The sequence below is a fragment of the Astyanax mexicanus genome, chromosome 21 (assembly GCF_023375975.1).
Source record: "Astyanax mexicanus isolate ESR-SI-001 chromosome 21, AstMex3_surface, whole genome shotgun sequence".
NCBI lineage: Eukaryota > Metazoa > Chordata > Actinopteri > Characiformes > Acestrorhamphidae > Astyanax > Astyanax mexicanus.
The window spans coordinates 2,758,355-2,781,278 of NC_064428.1; the positions used below are offsets into that span (position 1 = coordinate 2,758,355).

The 22,924-nt window shown below is 38.1% G+C and overlaps 2 protein-coding genes across 2 annotated transcripts in view; one reads left to right on the plus strand and one right to left on the minus strand.

The window, feature by feature from the left end:
* The window catches only part of LOC125785743 (uncharacterized), a 399,129-nt gene that overhangs the window by 183,037 nt on the left and 193,168 nt on the right, over positions 1–22,924 (plus strand). The gene's annotated exons all lie outside the window — the stretch shown is intronic.
* LOC103043485 (FERM domain-containing protein 7) overlaps positions 2,480–22,924 on the minus strand; it is a 30,387-nt gene continuing 9,942 nt past the window's right edge. The window contains exons 2-12 of the mRNA XM_022674744.2: positions 19,524–19,628; positions 12,892–12,934; positions 12,620–12,698; positions 10,735–10,832; positions 10,068–10,182; positions 8,415–8,562; positions 7,973–8,068; positions 6,915–7,078; positions 4,970–5,038; positions 4,778–4,853; positions 2,480–4,339 (exon numbers count right to left, since the gene is read on the minus strand). Coding sequence (XP_022530465.2) covers positions 3,320–4,339; positions 4,778–4,853; positions 4,970–5,038; positions 6,915–7,078; positions 7,973–8,068; positions 8,415–8,562; positions 10,068–10,182; positions 10,735–10,832; positions 12,620–12,698; positions 12,892–12,934; positions 19,524–19,628 — 2,013 coding nt within the window. The 3' untranslated portion in view covers positions 2,480–3,319. The remainder of the gene's footprint in view (positions 4,340–4,777; positions 4,854–4,969; positions 5,039–6,914; positions 7,079–7,972; positions 8,069–8,414; positions 8,563–10,067; positions 10,183–10,734; positions 10,833–12,619; positions 12,699–12,891; positions 12,935–19,523; positions 19,629–22,924) is intronic.

The window sequence follows — 22,924 nt, forward strand, 5'->3', positions numbered from 1 at the left end:
ATAATCAATACGTCTATAATAATATAGTTATGAAAAAACTACTTAATACTTAAAATTAATTTACATATCACCACTGTCATGCAAATATCTAATTTCTCCAAAAAGGAAATAACAATGTAAAATATTTTTATTCCAATGCATTTCTGTTTATCGTTTCAACTGGAAACACCAAGTTCAAATTGTATTAAAAAGTCAAACACAATGCAGATTAATAATCACAGATATAATTTATTGATTAATAATAAATAAATGCACATGTGGAAAAAAGTACGTCTATTTCTACAGAAAGACAAATATCAATAAATAACTTAAATATCTGCAAAAAGTTCATATTTATCCAATAACCACACTGGATTTCTGAGAAAAAATCATTTTGAAACTTTGCCCCAGAGGAATACTTAAACTGCTTGAACAGTGAGGGAATGGAGTTAGCAAAAGAGCAATTACATAAACCCTAATAATAACCTTTCTTTTTTTGAGTTAAGTTGTAGGACATTTTGCATGGGTATCTATTTTTATTTACTCTTTAGATTTTTGGGGGGGAGCTTGCATTAGTTCATGGACCTCTAGATTACAAAAGTTTATTGGCCTCAGATAAACCTGAAAAAATGCATAAATATTTGTTGCTGTTTTTCTCCACGCATGTTAATATCAGATTATAATCAGTATATTCAGGTAAGGCACGTGTGATAAAACGCCAGATCTTGTGCTCTGAATATAAGTAGTAATGTGATATTTAGTCCATATATAAGCGGGATCACTGTGCAGGAGAACAGTGCACCAACACTCCAGAGTTTTAAGGCTCTCACACCTACCATGTTTAGATTTTTCAATTTAGGCTGAACTGTGAACCACAGTTTTAGACCAAATACAGGAAGTTGAGATATTCTGTTCTCAGCATTAAAACAAACCAGAGGGAAAAAGAATTGATGTTGTGCTGAAATCGCTGTATGGATGAAAATGCTTACGCTGATGACTCCTGTATCTACTGTAACTGTATATTAAAACTATTATTTATAAAGAGAATCTGATACACTCATTCTGTCACGCTTGTCTGCGAAGAGGAGTCAAATTTTGGCAAAGACGTAGAATTCAGCACAACACCAGGAAAAGTAACTTGGCAAACTGACTTAATTCTGCAAACCAAAGAATGCAGTAAAGTTCTTTAGTCTGCGTTAAACTGCAGTGTGAAATCAAACCGGACCAAACATACACAATTTAACAAACACACAAACCTCGTGTGGACTCTGATCTGGATCTCCAAGTGTAAAAATCCCATTCCCTCAATAGGCCAAAATCTATTCAATGTTTAGCTAACACTGGGAGTTGCTAGGCTAAAGTTGCACAAGACTGGGCCCAATCCCATTTTATCTCTTCCCACTGTGACTTACAGTGGTATGAAAAAGTTTGAGCACCCCTGATAATTTTCATGTTTTCCTTTATAAATCACTGTTTGTTCAGATCAGCAATTTCAGTTAAATATATCATATATCAGATGAACACAGTGATATTTAAGAAGTGAAATGAAGTTTATAGGATTTACAGAAAGTGTGCAATAATTCTTAGAACAAAATTAGGCAGGTGAATAAATCTAGGCACCCTTGTCTTTTTAGTGATTTGAATATATTTAGCACTAATTATTGAAACACTTGAATTATTGGTTCCATCATGCTGTGGGACTGTGTTCCAGTGCAGGTACTGGGAGTCTTGTGGTTCTGTCATGTCCTGTCTGTTCTCTTGTCTGTATGTTCTCATGTGACCCGGCTCCTCTGTGTTTCATTCCCAGTGTTTTTCCACTCACCTGTGTTCATTTGTAGCTCCGCCCCTTCGTCCCAGGTGTTTCCTGTTTCCTGTGTGTGTGCACCTCTATTTAAGGTCCGTGTTCCATTTCCCCGGTGTCGATCCTTGTACGTTTATCGTCTGTCAGTGCTCTATGTGTTCCCCAGTTTCCTCAGTCCTGTTTTCAGTTTATCCCTGTGTATTTTGTATTTGTTTTTGTAAATAAATCCCTTTTTTTGTTTGCATTTGCGTCCGCCTCCGCGTCCTCCCTGCACCCGCACCTGACAGGTTCACATGGATTCCAATCAATATCAACAGATTCTTAAGACCCTAAACACTAAACACAGCTCAGAATCTACTGAATCATTCATACAGAGCAGCTGTTGATGATCAGAAACCTGAATCAATCCTGACTGAACTGGAGATGATTTATAAAGAAGAATAATCCAAAATACCTTCAACCAGAACCCAGACTCTCATTGGAAGCTGTAGGAAGAGTTTAGAGGCTGTTGTTTCTGTAAAAGGAGGATCTACTAAATACTGATGTTATTTTTCTGTTGGGGCCCAAATTTATTCACCTGCCTAATTTAGTTTAAAGAATTATTGCACACTTTCTGTAAATCCTATAAACTTCATTTCACTTCTCAAACATCACTGTGTTCATCTGATATATGATATATTTAACTGAAATTACTGATCTGAACAACCAATGATTTATAAAGGAAAATCCTAAAAAATGATCAGGGGTGCCTAAACTTTTTCATCCCACTGTAGCTTAGAGCTAGGGTGTTCTGATCTTAGTGAAGTGTTAGGGCTACAAGGACCTCCTAATAGGGATTGTAGTTTACCATTCCACCTTAAATAGTACAGCAGTTACATTCTGTCACCTAGAGTCTGCTGCATAGTTTTAGGTGGAGTAAGAAGATTCGAACAAGGTAGTAGTAAACAGCTTACTTTAGCTCCATGCCCCTGAGAATTTAAAGGAAGAAAATGATAAATAATTGTGATAGATGCCCTATATGTAACTAAAGTCCAGTGAGTTTGCTGATCTTAACCACTCCCCTGCACAACAGACTGTCAGGGTCACCTATAGAGCACCGCTAGCGGCCTGCTGCAGAAGCAGTGTTATTTTTTATTCATTTATTTTTACAGTGTTCTGGGTTCTTCAATGGTTGTCCCATTTCTTAAGTGGAGGATTGCAACTACATTTTAAGGGTAATATCTGAGGGTGATAAAATGAGGATTAGGGGTAGAAATGAAGAGTGGGACTGGGCCTTTGCGAATACAATATTATCCACATTATTTTTCACTTTGTAGAATTATTCTCTCTAACCCACATTTGATCTAGAGACATTTTGAGCAGAGTTTGTAATTGAAGCAAATCTGCAATTTGAAATGTGTCTCCTGTTTTAATATTTTTTTTCTTATTTGACAAGGGGTAAACATAACATACCAGCAACAGTTTAATGTTATTTTAATGATCGTCTTTAAATGTAGACCTTTAAATGTAAATGTCTAATTTTACGGTAGAGGTGTAGAGCTATAGTTTCATTACCTTGACAGAAGTGAGAGCACTGTGTTCCCCCTCACTCTGATTGTCCACATCTTCATCATCCTCCCCCTCCTCCTCATCTAGTTGGAGGCTTCCGGAGGAGAAGCGCATGCGCGCTATAGGGCCAGAATGTACCACTTTCCCCAGAGCAGGGCAGTAGTAGGGATAAAAGGGGTCAGAGTCTGAATCGCTGAAATTCCCTGTGCCGACCATGCACAGAGAGGTGGGTCTTTCTGGAAGGGGGGTGGGGCTTAGAGGGAGGTAGGTGGGCCTGGGAGGGATCTGGTGACGTGAAAGGTGGGGGTAATAGCCGAGGGGCCGGAACTCTGAGGCGTGGGCCGCGGCGGAGGAGGCGAGGGTCGGTCTCTGGAATTTTACGTTTGGTTGGCTCGAGGTCCGTCGAGGTAATCCAGTTTGAAAGGTGGAGTCATCGCTGTAGTGCCCTGCCTGCACCCTTCCCATGTTGAGTCTTCTGTTCAAGCCCACTCCCTGATCTCCTCCTGACAGGGGGTAAGGCCTTGAGCCGGCCAATCCCAGCCCGGAAAGGCGGAGTCTCTCTAGATGCTGCTGTCGTCGTGGTGGTGATAAAGAAGCAGGTGAAGAAGAGTGGCCAGCCTGCCTGGAGAAATGCTTCAGCGGAGTCAGACCCTGATGAGCCTGGGTCAGGCGGTCCAGAGAAGAGGAGGTGTGGTCTTGTAGCAGGTACGGGTAGGTTGGGAGGGGGAAGGTAGGCAGCACTGGATGGAACTGCAGATGAGGGCTGTTAGGATAGAGGAGAACCAGGTGCTGAGCGCTGGGTGACTGGCGTCTTCTGGCCCGGGGTCTCTGGGAACCCCTGCCTCGTCGCTCTGCTCCAGACGTAGACATCGAGCGAAGCTTCGGAGATGCAGACTTGCATGAGAAGGCGGGGTTTCTTGACAAGGGCCGAGATCGCTCAAGATCATCGGAAAATACGTCTGCTTGCTGCTCAGAAATCGCAAAGTGCAATGGATGGGTCTGCTCATAGAGCTGCAGAAACACAGAAAAGATTGCCGGAATTTAGTTGAAAGTTTGAACTGATTACGGCCTTAAGGCCAATTTATGATTCTGCAACATATCTATATGCCATACGCAGCTGCATACACTACGCCCTAGTTCACAGCGTAGCCTGACGCACACCTTCACAACAGTGCAGACCACAGCGATTCTTATTGTTCTACTAAGCCCAAAGAGCGATGGAGACACACCAATTCATGAGTATAAATGCTCACAACAGCATGAGACACTTTTGCAATGCAGGAGTAAATTTACACAATTTCAGACCCTACACATGCAAACATACACAAACATCTGATTTATTAAAAACTCTATCCTCCATTGTCAGCTACCTATTGCACTATGTTGTAACATCTGTTAAAACTTTCAATAAAAACTAAAATAAAATCTCCATCTTCATTCATAACGTACCTGTTTGGAAACATCAGTCAGTAAATCAGGAGATGATTTGCAATGACGAGATTCATGGCCAGACTTGCAATGTGACCTGAAATGATTATATTAATAAGTGAAAAAAGAACAGTCATTATTATAGAGAACCTAAAAAAAAATAATTAAAACTACATTATTCAAATACACAGCAAACAAATCTGTATTGCTTGCCTGTCAAATGGTAAATGTTTGTGGTCTCCAGTTCCCACACACTCGAGGAGTTGCTTCTGTGTCCTGCCACTGAAACAAACACCACAGCTATTAGATCATGCAGAGGCATCAGGCCGAACAGAGCAATGAACATATTTAATATACCAATAATCCGAATAGAACAGTCAAATCTAATAGTCAAATGTACTGCTAAAGCTATCATTTGGTCAATGCTGCATATGTACAGGACACACAGAAGATTGAAATTACGTTATTCTTTTATAAAGTTGGTGGCTAAATTACGTAGGTGGCTAAATTACAACTAAATAAAATTATAAATACTAAAAGAATGAAACAGACATTAAACGTCACGTACAGTACCAGTATAAACAGTATGAACAGAACCCAAAAATATCGCGAATATAGAGGTATATAAAAGCTTTAGGCTGGTAAAGTGAACAAATGCATACAGTTCTTGAAAAGGTCACAGTTGTAGGGAGGGGTTAAAGTGGGTACGACAGTGCAGTATGAGCAGTGGTGCAGGTGTGGGGTGTGGAAGTGTTTGGGGTCAGGATGCTGTGAATACTTTTCCCCAAGAACAGACAAGCATCTGTTTTAGGTTCAGAATCAGCAGGTGATCCCCTTAAAGACATTTCACCCAGTAGACAGAATCTAAGAGGGGGGGGGGGGGCATCTTTACACTGAGTAGGATGGGGATTTCAACAAACTGCCCACCGTTTAGGCACACTGTCAGCCAGACATCGTCACTTCTGTTTACAGTTTCACCGTAAACAATAAACCTTGACCTGGCTGATGATCTGGGGAGCCAGCATACAGCAGTTAGTAATCATACGAGGGGTATTTAGCAATTTAATGCTCATTATAGGGTCCACTGAACCTCTCAACAGGCCTGTCATCTCAAGCACATACCTCAACATCTTCTAAGGCTCGGTTTTATCATGGTCATCAAAGTCACCTGACTTAATCACCACAGAAATATTACCGAGCTGGGGGCCATTGACCAAAAGAAATGGGATATGATTCCTGTGCTGCCAGAAGCTGCTGCCAGGCTTTACATTTGCAGCAGTTCAGAACAGAAAAAAGGTAAAAAGCTGCAACAAAAGACACTTAAAGAGGCACTAATGAATAAATAATGAATATGCATTAGTTTTTACAAATGCCATGTTGTGTTGAATTTGGAGAAACTACATGAACCTGCATTACCAATCAACATTTTTATACACAACTCTTCTCATTCTATGAGTTTTCTATCGTTTTACAATTTTTACATTGTAAAATTAATATACTGAAGATTTATATAAAGAAATAAAAAACAAATTAACGAAAAAGTGTGTCCAAACTTCTGACTGATACTGTATATGAAAGCCATGTGTCCAATAAAAAGGCTGCATACAATCAGAAAACGAAAAAAAGAATTGCTTTATAATATACATCCATAATAATTACATATCTTCTGTATAGTAAACGAATATCACTGATTTTAAATTTAATTAGTGAAAGCATTTAACTTGATAATTACGTGATTTCATAATCTCTATTATCCCCTGCCATAATTATCTTTTTTATGGCTACTTGGCTTTAGACTTTTATTTTTTGTCTGAAAAGAAAATACATATTTTATACATATTTAGTATGTAAATTAACAAACGATAAATATTAAAACAGTAAATGATAATGAATAAAGACATTAATGCAGGAAAAAATGTAATTACATTTTATCAGTGCTGTCAAATATAAGAACATAAACAAAATTGTTGAAAATTGTGGAAATCTGTAAAAAATGTGCTCCCCTACTAAACTGAAATCTCAGTTCAGTCTTTTTTCTTATTACCATTATTCAAGTATATCAATTAACACATGACTCATGAAATGTTCATTATATTCCAGCCACTTTCTTCTATTTGTTCATCTTAATTTGTGTCATTACTGATATCCTTTACTGTACCTGTATCTAAAACTGGATCCCTTGCTGGAGAGAAGAGACTTCTGCTGTGGTTTGGGCTCTTCAGCCAATCGGAAGAAGGCATGGTACTCTACACACATCTTCCAGAAGGTTTTACAGATGTCTCTACTCGCCATTGTGAACTCAACCATGTCCCTCCGTGAGGGCTGTTACACAGGGAGAAATGTATGTATCAGACTGAGGATATTTAAAACATATACAGAATTAACATTAACATAATTACTGAAAAGCATCAACTATAATCCAATTTACTCCTTTAAATTAATAATGTTGCAGGTTTTCCTGTACTAAACAATAAGCCTTAGGTTCAGGATTACTACAAATTAAACACATTTACTGCAGCGGTCTTCAACCTTCTGCTAAAGGACAGATGAGGATCCAGTTTTTGTGGTTATATTAAAACACTGATCATTAAAAAACAGAGGAACCCAGCGGGAAGAGTTGGCGTGCATTCAGAAGGTTATCCACTAAAGGTCTCCACAAGATAAAAGCTGGACTCATAACTGAAGATGAGCCTCTGCTGTTCTGCTGTTGTCTTAGTAGAGGTGAAGAATGGTACTGTGGTCTGTGACAAGATAAACAGATTGTTGTCACGTATCACACACCAAGACGGCCTGGCATAATTCTGTACGATGCCAGATCACCTTTGGTCTTTATTACTGCCGTTGGGTATTGACAGCCCATTGTTATGTTAATAAGGTCCTGCAACCAGTGTCCCTACCTTTTCTAAATGCACACTCTGGTGCCCTAATTTAACAAGACAATGCTCGTCCACATTCTGCTGCTGTCACCTGGAAGACTTAGATGCTACGCCATAGCCAGCCGCATTGCCAGATCAATTCCTGATCATAATTAGTTAAATTCTATTGAGGCATTAAAGGCGCTATAAACACTCTATGAGATAGATTAGGAGTCTGGGCGTGTTGAATTACCCACGCATTATACCTGCATTACACACTATTTATATGTGTAGTTCAATTAATATTGCTCATCTCCGTCTAATTAATCATTTAATAATGTATTTATCTTATGAACCTCACCCCAGCCTCAGTGTGAAGTTTGATAAGGAAGTGCCTCCTCTTGAAGCTTAGCTTGCGGATCTTAGCCCAGCTGAAGGTGTTGATCTTTGTGTTTCCCTGGAAACAAGTTGCATTCATTACACTCATTAACAAAAAATAACACACAAGAAAGAGGAAGTTTACTGGGGAAAACTGTAGAATTGAAAGGAGCCTCTAGTGCCCTGTTGGTTAGGATTTGTTTGAGTATGAAGGCATACAGTTTCTGTATGTCATCCTGTGGCACATTTTCCCACAGATGTTGCAGCTGGGCCTGTAGATCAAGCACACTCATACACTACCCATACATAGCTTGTGACAGCCTTTTTTACACTTTTACAACCTAAAACTAATCTAAAAATAAATGGAATCCTTTATATATCTGCCTGAGACAGCTTTATGTTATTGTATTGTAGTTGTCTGTTACCTGAAACACCAGTACACCCATGTGAGTGACGGCTAGGTTAATCCTCATGCCTTCTCCATCGTGGGCAGGATGCGGTCGAATGCCATACATGTCCAACTTTCGAGCGACCTCCAGCAAGTGCACGTCTGATTGGGCAGGAGTGTGACCTCTATTCACACATAAAAAAAGTATAATACGTTTGTAGCTTACATTAAATATCCTCAGTTTCCACCCCAGCATAGTGATTATGAACATATTTCTGATCTTTTCTCTAGTATACAATAATAACTGGGGCCAACTTCTGTATGTCTGTAAAGGCTTGATTGAAGAAAGTCTTATAAGATGAATATCTGATTAAATTTTGATGGCATTTCTTAACAAATGTTGAACTCACACACACGTTTTACTGGTGTACACTGCTCAAAATAAATTAGGGAACACTAGGCACTAGGGTTCACAGTATAACGCAGAGTCAGTGATCAAGGTCAGGGATACCAATCTGCCCAGCACACATAAAAGTGACAGCAGTACCTTATATTGAGGTACAAAAGTCCTTTTTTGTACCCATGGTTTTTGTGCCAGTAAAGATTATAAAGATTATAAACATTATCCTCAACTAAATATGGCTCAAAAACTTGATGATCCACAATTGTCTGGCTTTCAAATAAAAAATGTGCAATTAAATTATATATATTGTTCATTAGTACAGTGATGCAGAATACTGAATGTACCCTTTGGCTGCAGGTTAAATGGTACAAATGTACTTATTGCTGTTAGAAATGACTTTGTACTTCAGAGGGAACAAATCTGACCCTGTAAAGACCAATATTGTACCTTTCAGGGTACAATTATGAAGAGTGCAAAAAAGTACTCATATCGTACCTCGTTTTTTAGAGTGCATGCTGTTACAAGAAGGTTTGCTGTGCTGCTCTTTTGCCATTTGCCTGAGAACACCAGGATTGGCAGGGTCTCAAAAACCTCTATGTGATAGTTTCTGTGTGATCGTATGAATGCTGTTTGGTACTGAGATGAAATCCTCAGAGACACTGTCAGACTTCGCGCTGGTGCAGTGGGTCCCGGGTTCCTCCTGGTGCAGGACAATGCCATGTCTCGTATGGTCAGAGTTTGTAGGCAGTTCCCACATGATATAGGCATTGATGCATCGACTGAACCTTACATTCCACCGACCTGAATACAGCCGAGAAGCTCTGAGTCTTTATCAATCAATGCATCTGATGCCAGCAATTGAAGCCAGAGACTGTACAGGATCTCACTGATTCAGGCCTGAGGGACATCCTCCATCAGCAGCAGGCAGATCATTTGTTTGGAGTGCATACAGTCACATAGGTTTTATTTTCAACTTGAATATTTTGTGCATTGAGATCCAATGTGTTATTTAAGTGTTCCCTTTATTATTTTAGCAGTGTTTATATAACCTTCGACCGCTGGTATCTTTAAAACTGCTTGTAACGATTAAACACATATAGCTTCAGTAATTAACAGTCTTAACAGTCTTAATTGTAGGTTAGCCTGTAATTGTAGGTTAAATGTGGCATGTAAAAGGTTAGAGTGTATTTTATATACTATATTCTATTTTATTCCAGTGTGTTATTTCACTGTGATGTGCTTTGCTTGGTTACAGAGGCATGCATATCTCATTAAAGTAAAGTGTACCTGTGCTTCTTATGAAAGCGAATAATCTTGTGGTCCAGGTACTCCTGGTTTGGCACATACTGCTTGTTTTCTAAGTGATGAGCATCCAACTCTTCATCATAATCCCCAATTTCTGCTACAGAAACAAAAAAGAGAGAAAAGAAAAGTTAGATAGTGATGCAGAGAGAGAATGAGAGTAAAACGTATAGCTATACTATATTATAAACTTCATTATGCTTTAAATTGTGTTCAAAATCAGACGTGGGTGATGTAAATTCCTAATAATGCAAGGTCTCCTGAATAAAGTACTGAACTGAACTGCACTATGAGAGCAATGTGAAGCTTTTATACTGAGGAGGTCACATCCAGTTCAACAGAACATTGCTTGTACATTATGCAAGCAGAGACATATTGGGCCCTATTGTACACCCTGTGCAAGGTGCGTTGCGATCTCTTTGCTATCTTACACCCCGTCAACAGTCTATTTTCATACCCTGTGCCTTAAAATAGCTTCAGAGTTTAGGAATAAATCTACGATGATGGGTGTGGTGGTCTGCAGTGAGGTGTGTTCAGATAAATTTCTGTCTCTTTTTTGGTGGTGAAAAACACAGGTGTGCCACTGACTGAAATAAACCTAGACATCAGTTAATCATCAGAGTGTAGGTATAAAAAGGGGCTAATGACATACCCTGCAATATATGAGAGACCAGCAGGGCGGCACTGTTGTCATTACAGGTGAGGCTGCCATTGGACAAATCCTGTTTTATCTGAAGAGCAAATAGATACCTGTAGAAAAGCAGCATAAGATTAGCAGCAGACTAAATTCCTTGCAGCTCTGTGGAGTAAAAACTGACCAACTTTAATCTCATAGTCATAAAGGAACATTACAGTTTATGTATGTGTTTATGTTGTTTCATCACTGTACTTTTACTTATTATTGCGAAGCACCTCGAGGCATAATAAAACCAAATAAAATTATTGTTTTTATACATAATTATAAAATGAAATTTACATTTAAGTATTTTTATATAAATAATCTGTCCTCTATGAACTAACACACACAAATACATACACACTTTTAGATATACCGTATTTTTCGGACTATAAGGCGCACTTAAAAACTTTTAATTTTCACAAAAATTGACAGTGCGTCTTATAATACGGTGCGCCTTTTGTATGGATTTTACTCGTCAGGTTGTAAGGAGCAGTAAACACACACTCCGTGCAGCGTTATAGAGAGTTTCAGTGCTATACAGAGTCCAGAGCCGTGCAGCTCCGAGGCTGAGCAGCAATAGCATTAGCTAGATGCTAACCGCTAAGCTAGCTAGCTTATTCACTGAGATCAGTATTATCTAAATTTTACTCGTCAGGTTGTAAGGAGCAGTAAACACACACTCCGTGCAGCGTTATACAGAGTTTCAGTGCTATACAGAGTCCAGAGCCGTGCAGCTCCGAGGCTGGAGCAGCAAATAGCATTAGCTAGCTTATTCACTGTTCAGAGATCAGTATTATCTAAATTTTACCCGTCAGGTGTAAGGAGCAGTAAACACACACTCCGTGCAGAGCAGCAATAGCATTAGCTAGATGCTAACCGCTTAGCTAGCTAGCTTTTTCACTGTTCAGAGATCAGTATTTTCTAAATTTAGCACTTTTAATACTGCTGGAGCAGTATTATTAGAGTTAGATGCTAATCGCTAAGCGTTCACCGTTCAGAGGTGAGTTATCGGCCTGTAAGTCTGTGCTGCTTTGCCTGGCTAGCATTAGCTAGATGCTAAGCGCTAACTCTCTCAGAGGTGAGTTTTATCAGCCTGTAATCTGCTTGTTTACAGTGTTAAAACAAGCTACGGGGGACGAATCGCTAGCTAATATCTCACTGTCTTACCAGAACACGCAGGATTACTCAGTGTAACGCTGTCGTTTAAGTTTTGGTTAACTTTACTAGTTTAGGTGACTAGCTAGCGTGCTAGCGGATAGCTATGCTAACGCTGGTGCAGCAAGCCTTAGTGGACATCTGGAAATCTAAGCTTACTGTAAATAAACTGAAGCACGTTACTCACCCAAATAAACAGTTTTCAGGAGAGGAATCTGTGTAGATTAATATCCAGCACTCGTTTGACTTTGAAATAGCTAGATTTATATATACTGAGACGCTCCACCGGCAAGCGACCACCCCCGGTGGGGGAAGGGAAACATGGCGCCACCCCTGTTCACTTTGATATAGGCACCCTTTCTAGTGTCACTTAACGCGCCTTATAATGCGATGCGCCCTATGTATGGAAAAATAGCAGAAAATAGGCGTTCTTTGATAGTGCGTCTTATAATACGGTGCGCCTTATAGTCCGAAAAATACGGTACACTACTGTTTAATGTTTTTTTTTTTTTTTTTACATTTTTAACCCTTAAAAATAAAGAATAGCAGTAAAGTTCAGATTGTATAATACAGAAGACATACATATTATGAAAAACACATGAAAACATATAAATGTGGGAAAACATTGGTGAGTCAGAAAAGAACAAACAAATGATTTTAAGCTGTATATATCATTATAATGTAGTTAATTATGTTAAATTACCTTGTCAAGCCTTTCTGCAACTGGCCTGGATCCGGTGGGAAAAACTTTACAATAAACTGGAATGCCAGATCACTGGTGTCTGACAGGAAAAAAACACAAAGTGACCATCACCTCACCGAGTGCCCAGTACCTAATTACCTCATTTTATTATATATTACTTAATTAATCAATGTAATGTATGTATTGTAGTTTGTCTATAGTTAGTATTTGCTTTATTTAAACTCAGTTCAAATCCATTAAACGCATGCAGACAAAACATACAACATACTCACGCTTGATCTGCTTAGCCAGTGGCTTCAGAAGTTCCAGCCACACCTGGAAAATTCAAATTTAAATCTTATTTTAACTTTATGCATTAAATATAGTTGATCAATGCTCTGTAGATGCAACATCTTACATTAGTGTAGTCTCAAGTAACAGGCACAATCAAAATAAAGTCCATAATAAAAACATGATACATGGTTTTTGATTAGTTAATAATTACAAGCAAGGAGCAGATAATTATACCTAGTTTGTAGTGTACACTCCAAAACTATTTTTACACTGTTGCAATATATGACAAGTAGTTATACATCAGGCAGAAATGTAAATGATTGCTCTCTGAAAGGGCCTTTTTTTGGTCTGGTTAAAACAGACTCTGGTTTGTTTGTACCCTTAGTGTGGTTTAATTGAACAGGTGGTATATGCCAGATAACACAAATTAACTCTGCTCCATGCTGTTTACACGTGCAGTATGTGCAGCATTCACTACTCACGGTCGTGTGGCCCTCTTTACTACTTATATATCTTCGCGGCATTGGTGCGTAATTTGGTGCATTAAGATTTATGCCCGTGTGAAACCAAACAAACAGAGGGAGAAACCGCTCCAAGTAAACGAACTCATCTACTGATCAGGGGTGGGTTTCCCGAAAACGATGAACCTTAGCGAATAACGAACGAACTAACGAATGACGTGAATAAAGAACGAGCCAGTTCTGCGAGTGTTTCCCAAAGAGCTTCACAAAGTGAAAATTAAAGAACAAGGTTAAAGAACGTCTTTGTTGACTCCTCCTCCGAACAGCGCGCTCAATCAATCCACAAACATCGATTCAACACTGCCAATATGCAGTATTTATTCACTATTACACCCTAAAAACGTGTTGTAATCATCAACATTACGAATTACAAAAGGATGTACTTTGGCATTAATAAAATACTCCTAAAGTTACATATGACTAAATAAATACTCAAAAATCTAATCTATTTTAAAACATTAAACTTTTTTTTTACTTTTTTAAAACTATTATTGTTAATATATATGATATTAATAGATATTATACTAATATTATTAATAGTAATATTGATAGTAATATTAATTTATTATTATTATAATTATTAATAATATAAAAATAATATAATCATACATATACGTATGTTCCTGTGTGTGTATATATATATATATATAGACCGTTTCAATGAGGAAAACAATAACAAAGCTACTGCGCATGTCTGTTCCTTCGACGCTTCCGGTGGCGCTATTTTCAACTATAAAGCTGTCAAAATGAGAGCGCATATTTCACAAATCTCCCGAAAACAGAGCAAACAAACGGTCAGAAATTAGTAAAAAGTGATCAAACCTCTTTTTCTGATCCTTTTGATAAGGATTTAAGAGGGAAGTTTTTTTGTCTGATTTAAAACGCTTATCAGAGGTGATCTACCCAGATGTGATCAGTATCTTGTTGAAACGGAGGCAGTGAAAGGGCACCGCAGTCTGAGCGCATATAATTAATTTCTCAGTGTAAAAGTTGTGAATATTTGTTCCTGTAGTAGAGAAGCATCACTATAGTGTTTGGTGAGGTTGGAGCGAGTCAGACTCTATCCAGCACGTACTCTGCATGATTTATAGATCAGAAGGAGGGAGGAGCGGACGCTGTAACTGCAGGCAGGTCAGCAGAGTGAAAAACCAAAGCAGGCGTGTTTACTATGGAGGACCAAAAATGACATAAGTATAAATAAAAAAATGTTTAAATAAATAAATGAATAAAAAAATACATGTTGACAAAAATAAATGCACATATAAATGAATAAATAAATATAAAAATAAGAAATGTATTTATTAATTAATTTATTTACCTATACAATTATTTGTGCACGTATTTATTTATGTATATATTTATTTATTTATTTATACATTTATATGTGCATTTATATATATATATTTATTAATTTCAACATTAATTTATTTATTCATTTATTTGTTTACATATTTATACATTTATATGTGTATTTATTTATACTTATGTAATTTTTGGTCCTCCATAGTTTACTTGTTTAAAGAACAATTTGACCTGATTTTCAGTGTTTGTGACTCTCAGATAAGGTGAAGTTTGCATTCATGTTAAATTAAAAAGTTACGTCCACTGTTTTGAACGCTGTTTACCGCTGAACGGAAGTGTCCTAGGAACAGCTACGTCACTTCCCACGCTCATGAATATTCCTCAGAAACGGTCTATATATATATATATATATATATATATATATATATATATATATATATATATATATATATATGGTAACACTTTATAATACTGTTCCATAGTTAATAGGTAACTAAGCAGGAACTAAGCAGTAACTAATTAATAGTGCTGCATTAACATCTAAATATTTTCAATTAACTACCAGGGAGTACTGAATAATTACTCAGTAGATAGTACTGAACTAATGATTATAGTAGTTCACTATTAACTCCACAATAATTACTGAGACTTACATATCTCCTGGAGAACTACTTACTAATTATGTCTCCTTTATAATAACTATTCATTAATTACTGCTCAAATCAACATTAATTACTGAAAACCCTTACATGCCACCTGGGGAACTATAGATCTAAATCAGGCATATTTGAGTTAAATGCATATTAATTGAAGGCATATTTGAATTAAGCAAGTGACACCATTTGTAGTAGTGGTAACCTTAATTACCTTATTATCCTCAGTTCCTTCCAAATATTAGCAACATATAGTAAAATACTTCAGTGTGTATTACTCTGCTTAACCATCATTTTTGGGAGAAAAAAACAACATTATAACGTAATATTATTGCGTAGAAGACATTGATGAAAGTTCTCCAGAAGGCATCTAAGACTCTAAGAATGACTGTAAGACTGTAATAATGTAACAATCATTGCTTTAATACTAGGTATCAGCCTTATAAAAGTGTATCTTCAGCGTTTGCAGTCTCACAGAGATTTATTTCACTGCGCACTATTAGGGTAATTACGGTAATTTCACAGCGGACGCAGCTCTCCAGGTCCTTCGTGTAAATTCTCTGCTGTGCGCTGCTGCTGCTGGAGGAGGATTAAGAGAAACTCTGCTGCTTTCATATTTCTGTATTTGATTGAAAATAAACTAGTAATCAAGATATTGAGATCTTTTCCAGCTGATTTTACCCCCGGATCAGAGGAGGACTCTTTGTGGGTTGTTAACCAGCTTTAGGATATGTGTTAGCTAGCTAAGTTAGCTAAGTTGTGTGTGTAGTTAGCGTTAGCCAGCTAAGTTAGCTAGGTTATGTGTGTGTTAGTTAACTGGCTAAGTTAACTAGGTTATGTTTGTGTTAGTTAACTGGCTAAGTTAACTAGGTTATGTGTGTGTTAGTTAACTGGCTAAGTTAACTAGGTTATGTGTGTGTTAGTTAACTGGCTAAGTTAACTAGGTTATGTGTGTATTAGTTAGCTAGTTTAAATGTGTTAGTTAGCTAGGTTATGTGTGTTCATTTGCTAGCTAAGTTAACTTTTATGTGTGTGTTAGTTAGCTAGGTTATATGTGTGTTAGCAAGTTAAATGCGTGTGTGTTAGTTAGCTAGGTTATATGTGTGTTAGTTAGCTAGGTTAAATGTGTGTTAGTTAGCTAGGTTATATGTGTGTTAGTTAGCAAGCTAAGTTAGCTAGGGGAAATGTGTGTGTGTTAGCTAGGTTAATCGTGTTAGCTAGTTTAAATGTGTGTGTTAGTTAACTAGGTTAAATGTGTGTGTGTTAGTTAGCTAGGTTAAATGTGTGTTGTTATTATTATTATTATTATTATTATTATTATTATTATTATTATTAATGTTTATTTCCCTTTATAATACTGTGACATGATCTGCAGTAACTCTGGTAAAGAAGAACTCAGTAACTCCTCAGTAATTAGTAATTAGTTACCATGTTTCTCACTTTATAATACTGTGGTATGATCTGCAGTAACTCCTAAAGAAGAACACAGTAACTCCTCAGTCATTAGTAATTAGTTAACATGTTTCTCACTTTATAATACTGTGGTATGATCTGCAGTAACTCATAAAGAAGAACACAGTAACTCCTCAGTCATTAGTAATGAGTTACCATGTGCTGCTGTTAACTCCCGAAAAAAAGAAGACTGGGACCCCTTATTAATTATCTATGAAGAACACAGGGACACCTAGTCCGTTATCTAACACAAATATTTATTCATTTAAACATGATTTCCCCCAGAATAAGGATGTTGGACACAGCCTACAGTAAAGCTGTATGTGAGCCATCACTTCTACTGAGCACATCTCCAGGAGGACTGAAGAAGAGCACAGGTTTAGAATAAACACCTGTAACACACTGACAGAACATGACAAAAATGGGGGTTAAGCAGACTACTGCACATTTCAGTGTGTCTAACATTTGGAAGATATTAAAGGATACTAAGGTAAGTAAGGTTAATATATGATAAGTGGTGTCACTGACTTTAATATCACCACTGATAGAATAACCTGCAGCAGCAGATAAACACACTGATAGAGGCTAGCGGTCCAGCGCTGTGGAATTACCGTAATTACCCTAATAATGCGCACTAAAAGTCTGTGAGACTGCAAGGCTAAAGATGAACGTTTATAAGGTTGGTGCTTAAAATTAAAGCAGTGACCATTAAAACAAAATTGAGTACAGTCAGTCTTAGAGTCTTCTGGAAAACATAAATAATGTCTACTATGTAATAATATTACGTTATTTTTTTATTATTTTTTTTTTCTTTTAAAAATGAGGTTTAAGCAGATTACGACACACTGTAGTATTTTACTATATGTTGCTAATATTTGGAAGATAATGATGATAATAAGGTAATTAAGGTTACTACTACTACAAATGGTGTCACTCAAATATGCCTTTAATATCACCACTGATAGAATAATTGTTTGTGTAGACTGATTTAGATCTATAGTTCCCCAGGTGGCATGTAAGGGTTTTCAGTAGTTAATGTTGATTTGAGCAGTAATTAATGAATAGTTATTATAAAGGAGACATCATTAGTAAGTAGTTCTCTGGCAGATATGTAAGTCTCAGTAATTATTGTGGAGTTAATAGTGAACTACTATAATCATTAGTTCAGTACTATCTACTGAGTAATTATTCAGTACTCCCTGGTAGTTAATTGAAAATATTTAGGTGTTAATGCAGCACTATTAATTAGTTACTGCTTAGTTACCTATTAACTATGGAACAGTATTATAAAGTGTTACCATATATATATATATATATATATATATATATATATACACACACACACATATATATATATATACTAGATAATTCCATATGCGTCAATTAATAGTTTTCATGGTTTAATATAAATCGACAATGAAAAAAAAAATAATAAAAACCTTGAATGAGACGTGTCCAACTTTTGACTGGTATTTATATATTTGCGAGTTGACACACCCCAGAGTTTGCCCAGATGAACAGCAACAATGTTGGTTAGAAGCACCTGATTAAGGAATAATATTAAATATTACCTGCACATTCACCGATACCCTTTACAATACGTGTAGGTGTGATTAAAGACACCGCAGGCGTCCCCTGCACCGGACCTACAGTACCAGGGATTTTCCCAATAGCATGGAAATATATAGTGTTGTGCTGTAATTCCCGGGCTGGTGTGTGTATGACACAGTAACAGCCTGATTACAGAATCCACGGACTTGGTGACTTTGCAGCTTTGCTTAAATCGTAAGAATCATCTGCAGGATTTGACTGATTGCATTTCTTGCAGCATTAATGTCAAGAAATCATCATCAACTCACCATCGCTAATCTGGACTTTAATAATTTACTCGTGGGTTTGATTGGTCAATTCCAATATGCCCAGTTAGACTACAAGCCACAGACAAATTTGGCATTATAATATAATATAATATAATATAATAATAATTATATAATCATATAATTGATTATAATTAATAGTAATGTAATATAATTGTTTCAACCATGGAAATTATAATTTTTCTCCCTCAAAATTGGCGGTCCCTGGTGTTTAAGGTGCTGAACTGCAAGTCGAGGTCCCCTAAAGAAGCTCTTTAAGAATAACGACTGGGTGAGAGCACTCGTTAATCTGCGAGCGAGTTTACGTAGTACTTTAGTTACGCACGGGTTTGGGAAACACTCTTTAATTAACGATCAATCTTAAGTACGAGTTAACGAAGTTCTTAGCGTTACGAAGCTTTTGGGAAACCCACCCCTGATCTATAGAAACCAACTACAGGTGTGAAAATGCCCTAAGTCCTGCCACAAGAGGACATTGTTCTTCTGCTTCTGCCCAGTAAAAAGGCCCTCAGAGGCTCGCGTACTTGTTGATAGATCACTGTGACAGCTAGAGATCCCTCTGCAATGTACCCAAAGACATTTCGTGCCCAGTTGAGGGCAAATAGTCATACCTAAAAGTGTTTTAGGAATGTTTTCACCAAATTCCCAATCAAGCATTGATGGGACCACCTGGGATGCCAGCTTTAGCAAACTATCAGTGTGCAGGATCTACACACGAGTTTCATCTGATTCCAACAACTCCCACTTAGGGTGTTTGTTGTCAATGAGTATACAGTATATAAAAAAAATGTAACAAGAATTATTAGAAGTTGTATGCAGGACTCACATAGCTTCCATTGTGGTGACGGAATTCCAGGCCGAAGTATTCTTTTTCCAGGAGCTTTAGATGACCACAGACCTTGTTGAAGAAATCACAACCCAGGATCTTTTGCTGCAGGATAAGGAAGGTGAAGCATTCAGTTAGAACATATAACAATTAAACTGTGCAGAGACAGACAACAATCACTGTTTTGCACAATTATATGATGTTGTGGTGAGATTTTGGACATTTTCTCTCTGTAAACATATTTAAAATTAGCTGTATTTCTGGGATGCCTTGCTTGCAGTCTTTTTATACTGTCACAGTAACTGTCGTGCTATTGTGGTGTTCAGGCATCTAGGCAGCAGGGCAGTCCCATATAAAGAGGACTCCACCACCATGCTCCACCTACAGCTTGGTGGAACATCCAAGTGGTCTACTGCCACCTTAAGAAGGGGCTGCATTAGTTTCTTTAGGGCAGCAGTTGAAGAATGTTTGTTCTATGTTTGTTTATTTATTGGGGCTGTTTTACAATACTATAAATTATTAGGGTGCCTAAACTTTTGCATCGGACAGTATACATACTTATTCACACAATGTGGTACAGATTTCAATAGTAAAGCCTTGTCTTTGATCTTTCTCACATAACCAAGTCGACTTTAACTGCCCACATGCAATCAAGTGTGATGCTTAAGCCCTGTTAAGTATAGGGTTGATATCTGATGAGTGTGAGTGTGTGTGTGTGTGTGTGTGTGTGTGAGTGAGAAAGAGAGGAAATATTCCTGAACCCCATATTTACTGTCACAGCAGGAACAGATCATTGATATTATCTTGTCAGAGGCTAAATTAGAGACAGAGATGGAAAAAGAGAGTTTACAGCCAGAAGTAGAGAAGTAGAGTCAGGTCAAATGAAGGAGAAATAACACTAAAACACTAAGTTAATAGAATCAATATAATGCAGGTACAATCACAACATTGCAAATTTAGTGTAATTCTAAATGTATTTGTTTCAATCCACTGCAAGTAGTTGTGAGAAGTTAGTGTTAGTGCGCGAGTCCCGTCTCAATCTCATTTTCACTACATAGAAAGGTAGTGACAGGGCTTTACAGCCTTTTTAAGCATTTTACTACAGAAATATTGCCTTCAAAGGTAATTAGTTAATACGCTAGCTAAACAGTCTATTCACAAAGAGGTTTACATAAAACAATCAAGCACCTCTTTATTATTAGCCTTAGCTTAGCCTCTGATAAAGGTAGCTTCCGTTACCCGTGGCCTCAGTCAACACGTGACACTTTGAGTCACTTTATTATTTAAGCACACGCGTATATTTTCATACTCCCTGATCTGTGTTTGCTTTTAATGAAATATTTTGAGCAGGAATATGTTTACAGATTGTTTTTATAAGCTCTACAACCTAAAACAGCTTTGTTCGTAAATAAATATTGGCTTTAACATTTAATACAATGTCCTGTTAATATTTAAGCAGTGATTATTGGAATTGAAATAAAGTAGTTGTCCTGCTGATAAATGTTTAATCAGTCTTTTCCTTTTCGTAAGACTGATGAGGATCTATAGTAGTTATACACAAAAAGGCTGCAGGTTTTCAGGAGCTCACCTGATTCCACTTGTTTATTCAGTTGGTTTCAGCCTGTTCAGGTGTGCTGCTGCTTAATTAGAGTCATAAGTAATTAAATGCTTGTTAATGATTGGGGGGGAAGGTGAAGGCACACTGCTTGCCTAGAAGGCAAATAAACTATGAAGAAGCCAATGAAGCAGCTTCTTGCAGAACAGGGGTGGGTTTCCCGAAAGCTTCCTAACACTAAGAACTCGTATTTAAGATTGATCGTTAATTAAAGAGTGTTTCCCAAACCCGTGCGTAACTAAAGTTCTACGTAAACTCGCTCGCAGATTAAGGAGTAACCTGACCCAGCCGTTAATTAGAAAGAACTTCTTAAAGAGGATTCTGCTTGCAGTTCAGCACCTTCAACACCAGGGAGCGCTAATTTTAAGGGAGAAAAAAATATAATTTCCGCGGTTGAATCTATATTATATTATATTATATTATATTATATTATATTATATTATATTATATCAAATTATATTATATATCATAACTAACTGGGCATATTTGAATTGACCAATCAAAATCACAAATAAATCATTAAATTCAGGTAGAGCTCTTGACTTTAATGCTGCAACCAGACCACTGGTTAAAGTCTCCAAACCAGTTCTTAAGCAGGTACGAGTGTGGCCAGTGGGTTCCTCAGAGGCACTTCAGGACTGTTTCAGCACAACAGACTGGAATATGTTCAGAGAGGCTGCCACCCACAACAACTCCACAGACATTCAGGAGTACACAGAAACTGTCTCTGCCTACATCACCAAGTGCATTGATGATGTAACCGACCTCAAGACCATCACTGTTCGGGCTAATCAGAAGCCATGGCTGACAGGAGAGGTCCACAAGCTCCTGAAGGCTAGAAATGCAGCTTTCACAGCTGGAGACCAGGCAGGCCTGAGGACAGCCAGGGCCAACCTGTCCCGCGGCATCAGGAAAGCTAAGAGGCAGTACTCCAAGAAGATATCCCAACGCTTCAGCGACAGCAGAGACACACAGAACCTGTGGCAAGGGATTCAGTCTATCACAGGCTATAAACCACATCCACAGACCTGCGACAGCGACACATCTCTGCTGAACGACCTGAATGGGTTCTTCGCAAGGTTCGAGCCACTCAACAACACACCCGCCCAGAAATCCATCCCTCCTCCTGGTGACCAGGTGCTAACGCTCTCCCAAGACAGTGTGAGGAGAGCATTCAGCAGGATCAATGCTCGAAAATCTCCTGGACCTGACAACATTCCTGGTCGTGTGCTGAAGGACTGTGCCTGGGAACTCGCAGAGGTTTATACGGACATCTACAACACCTCTCTGAGTCAGGCGGTGGTTCCCACATGCTTCAAAGCCACCACCATCATCCCTGTCCCAAAGAAGGCATCGCCATCCTGTCTCAACGACTATCGTCCGGTTGCACTCACCCCCATCCTCATGAAGTGCTTCGAACGACTAGTCATGCACCATATCAAGTCTTCACTCCCCTCCTCCCTGGACCCCTATCAGTTTGCATATCGGTCAAATCGCTCGACCGATGATGCCATCTCCACTGTTCTCCACTCAGCCCTCACACACCTGGACAAGAAAGACACCTACGTCAGAATGCTGTTTGTTGACTTCAGTTCAGCATTCAACACAATCATCCCCCAACAGCTCATACACAAACTGGACAGTCTGGGGCTGAGCACTTCCCTGTGCAACTGGCTGTTGGACTTCCTGACTGGTAGACCACAGGCAGTGCGGGTTGGCAGCAACACATCCAGCATCACCACACTGAACACAGGGGCTCCCCAAGGATGTGTACTGAGCCCACTCC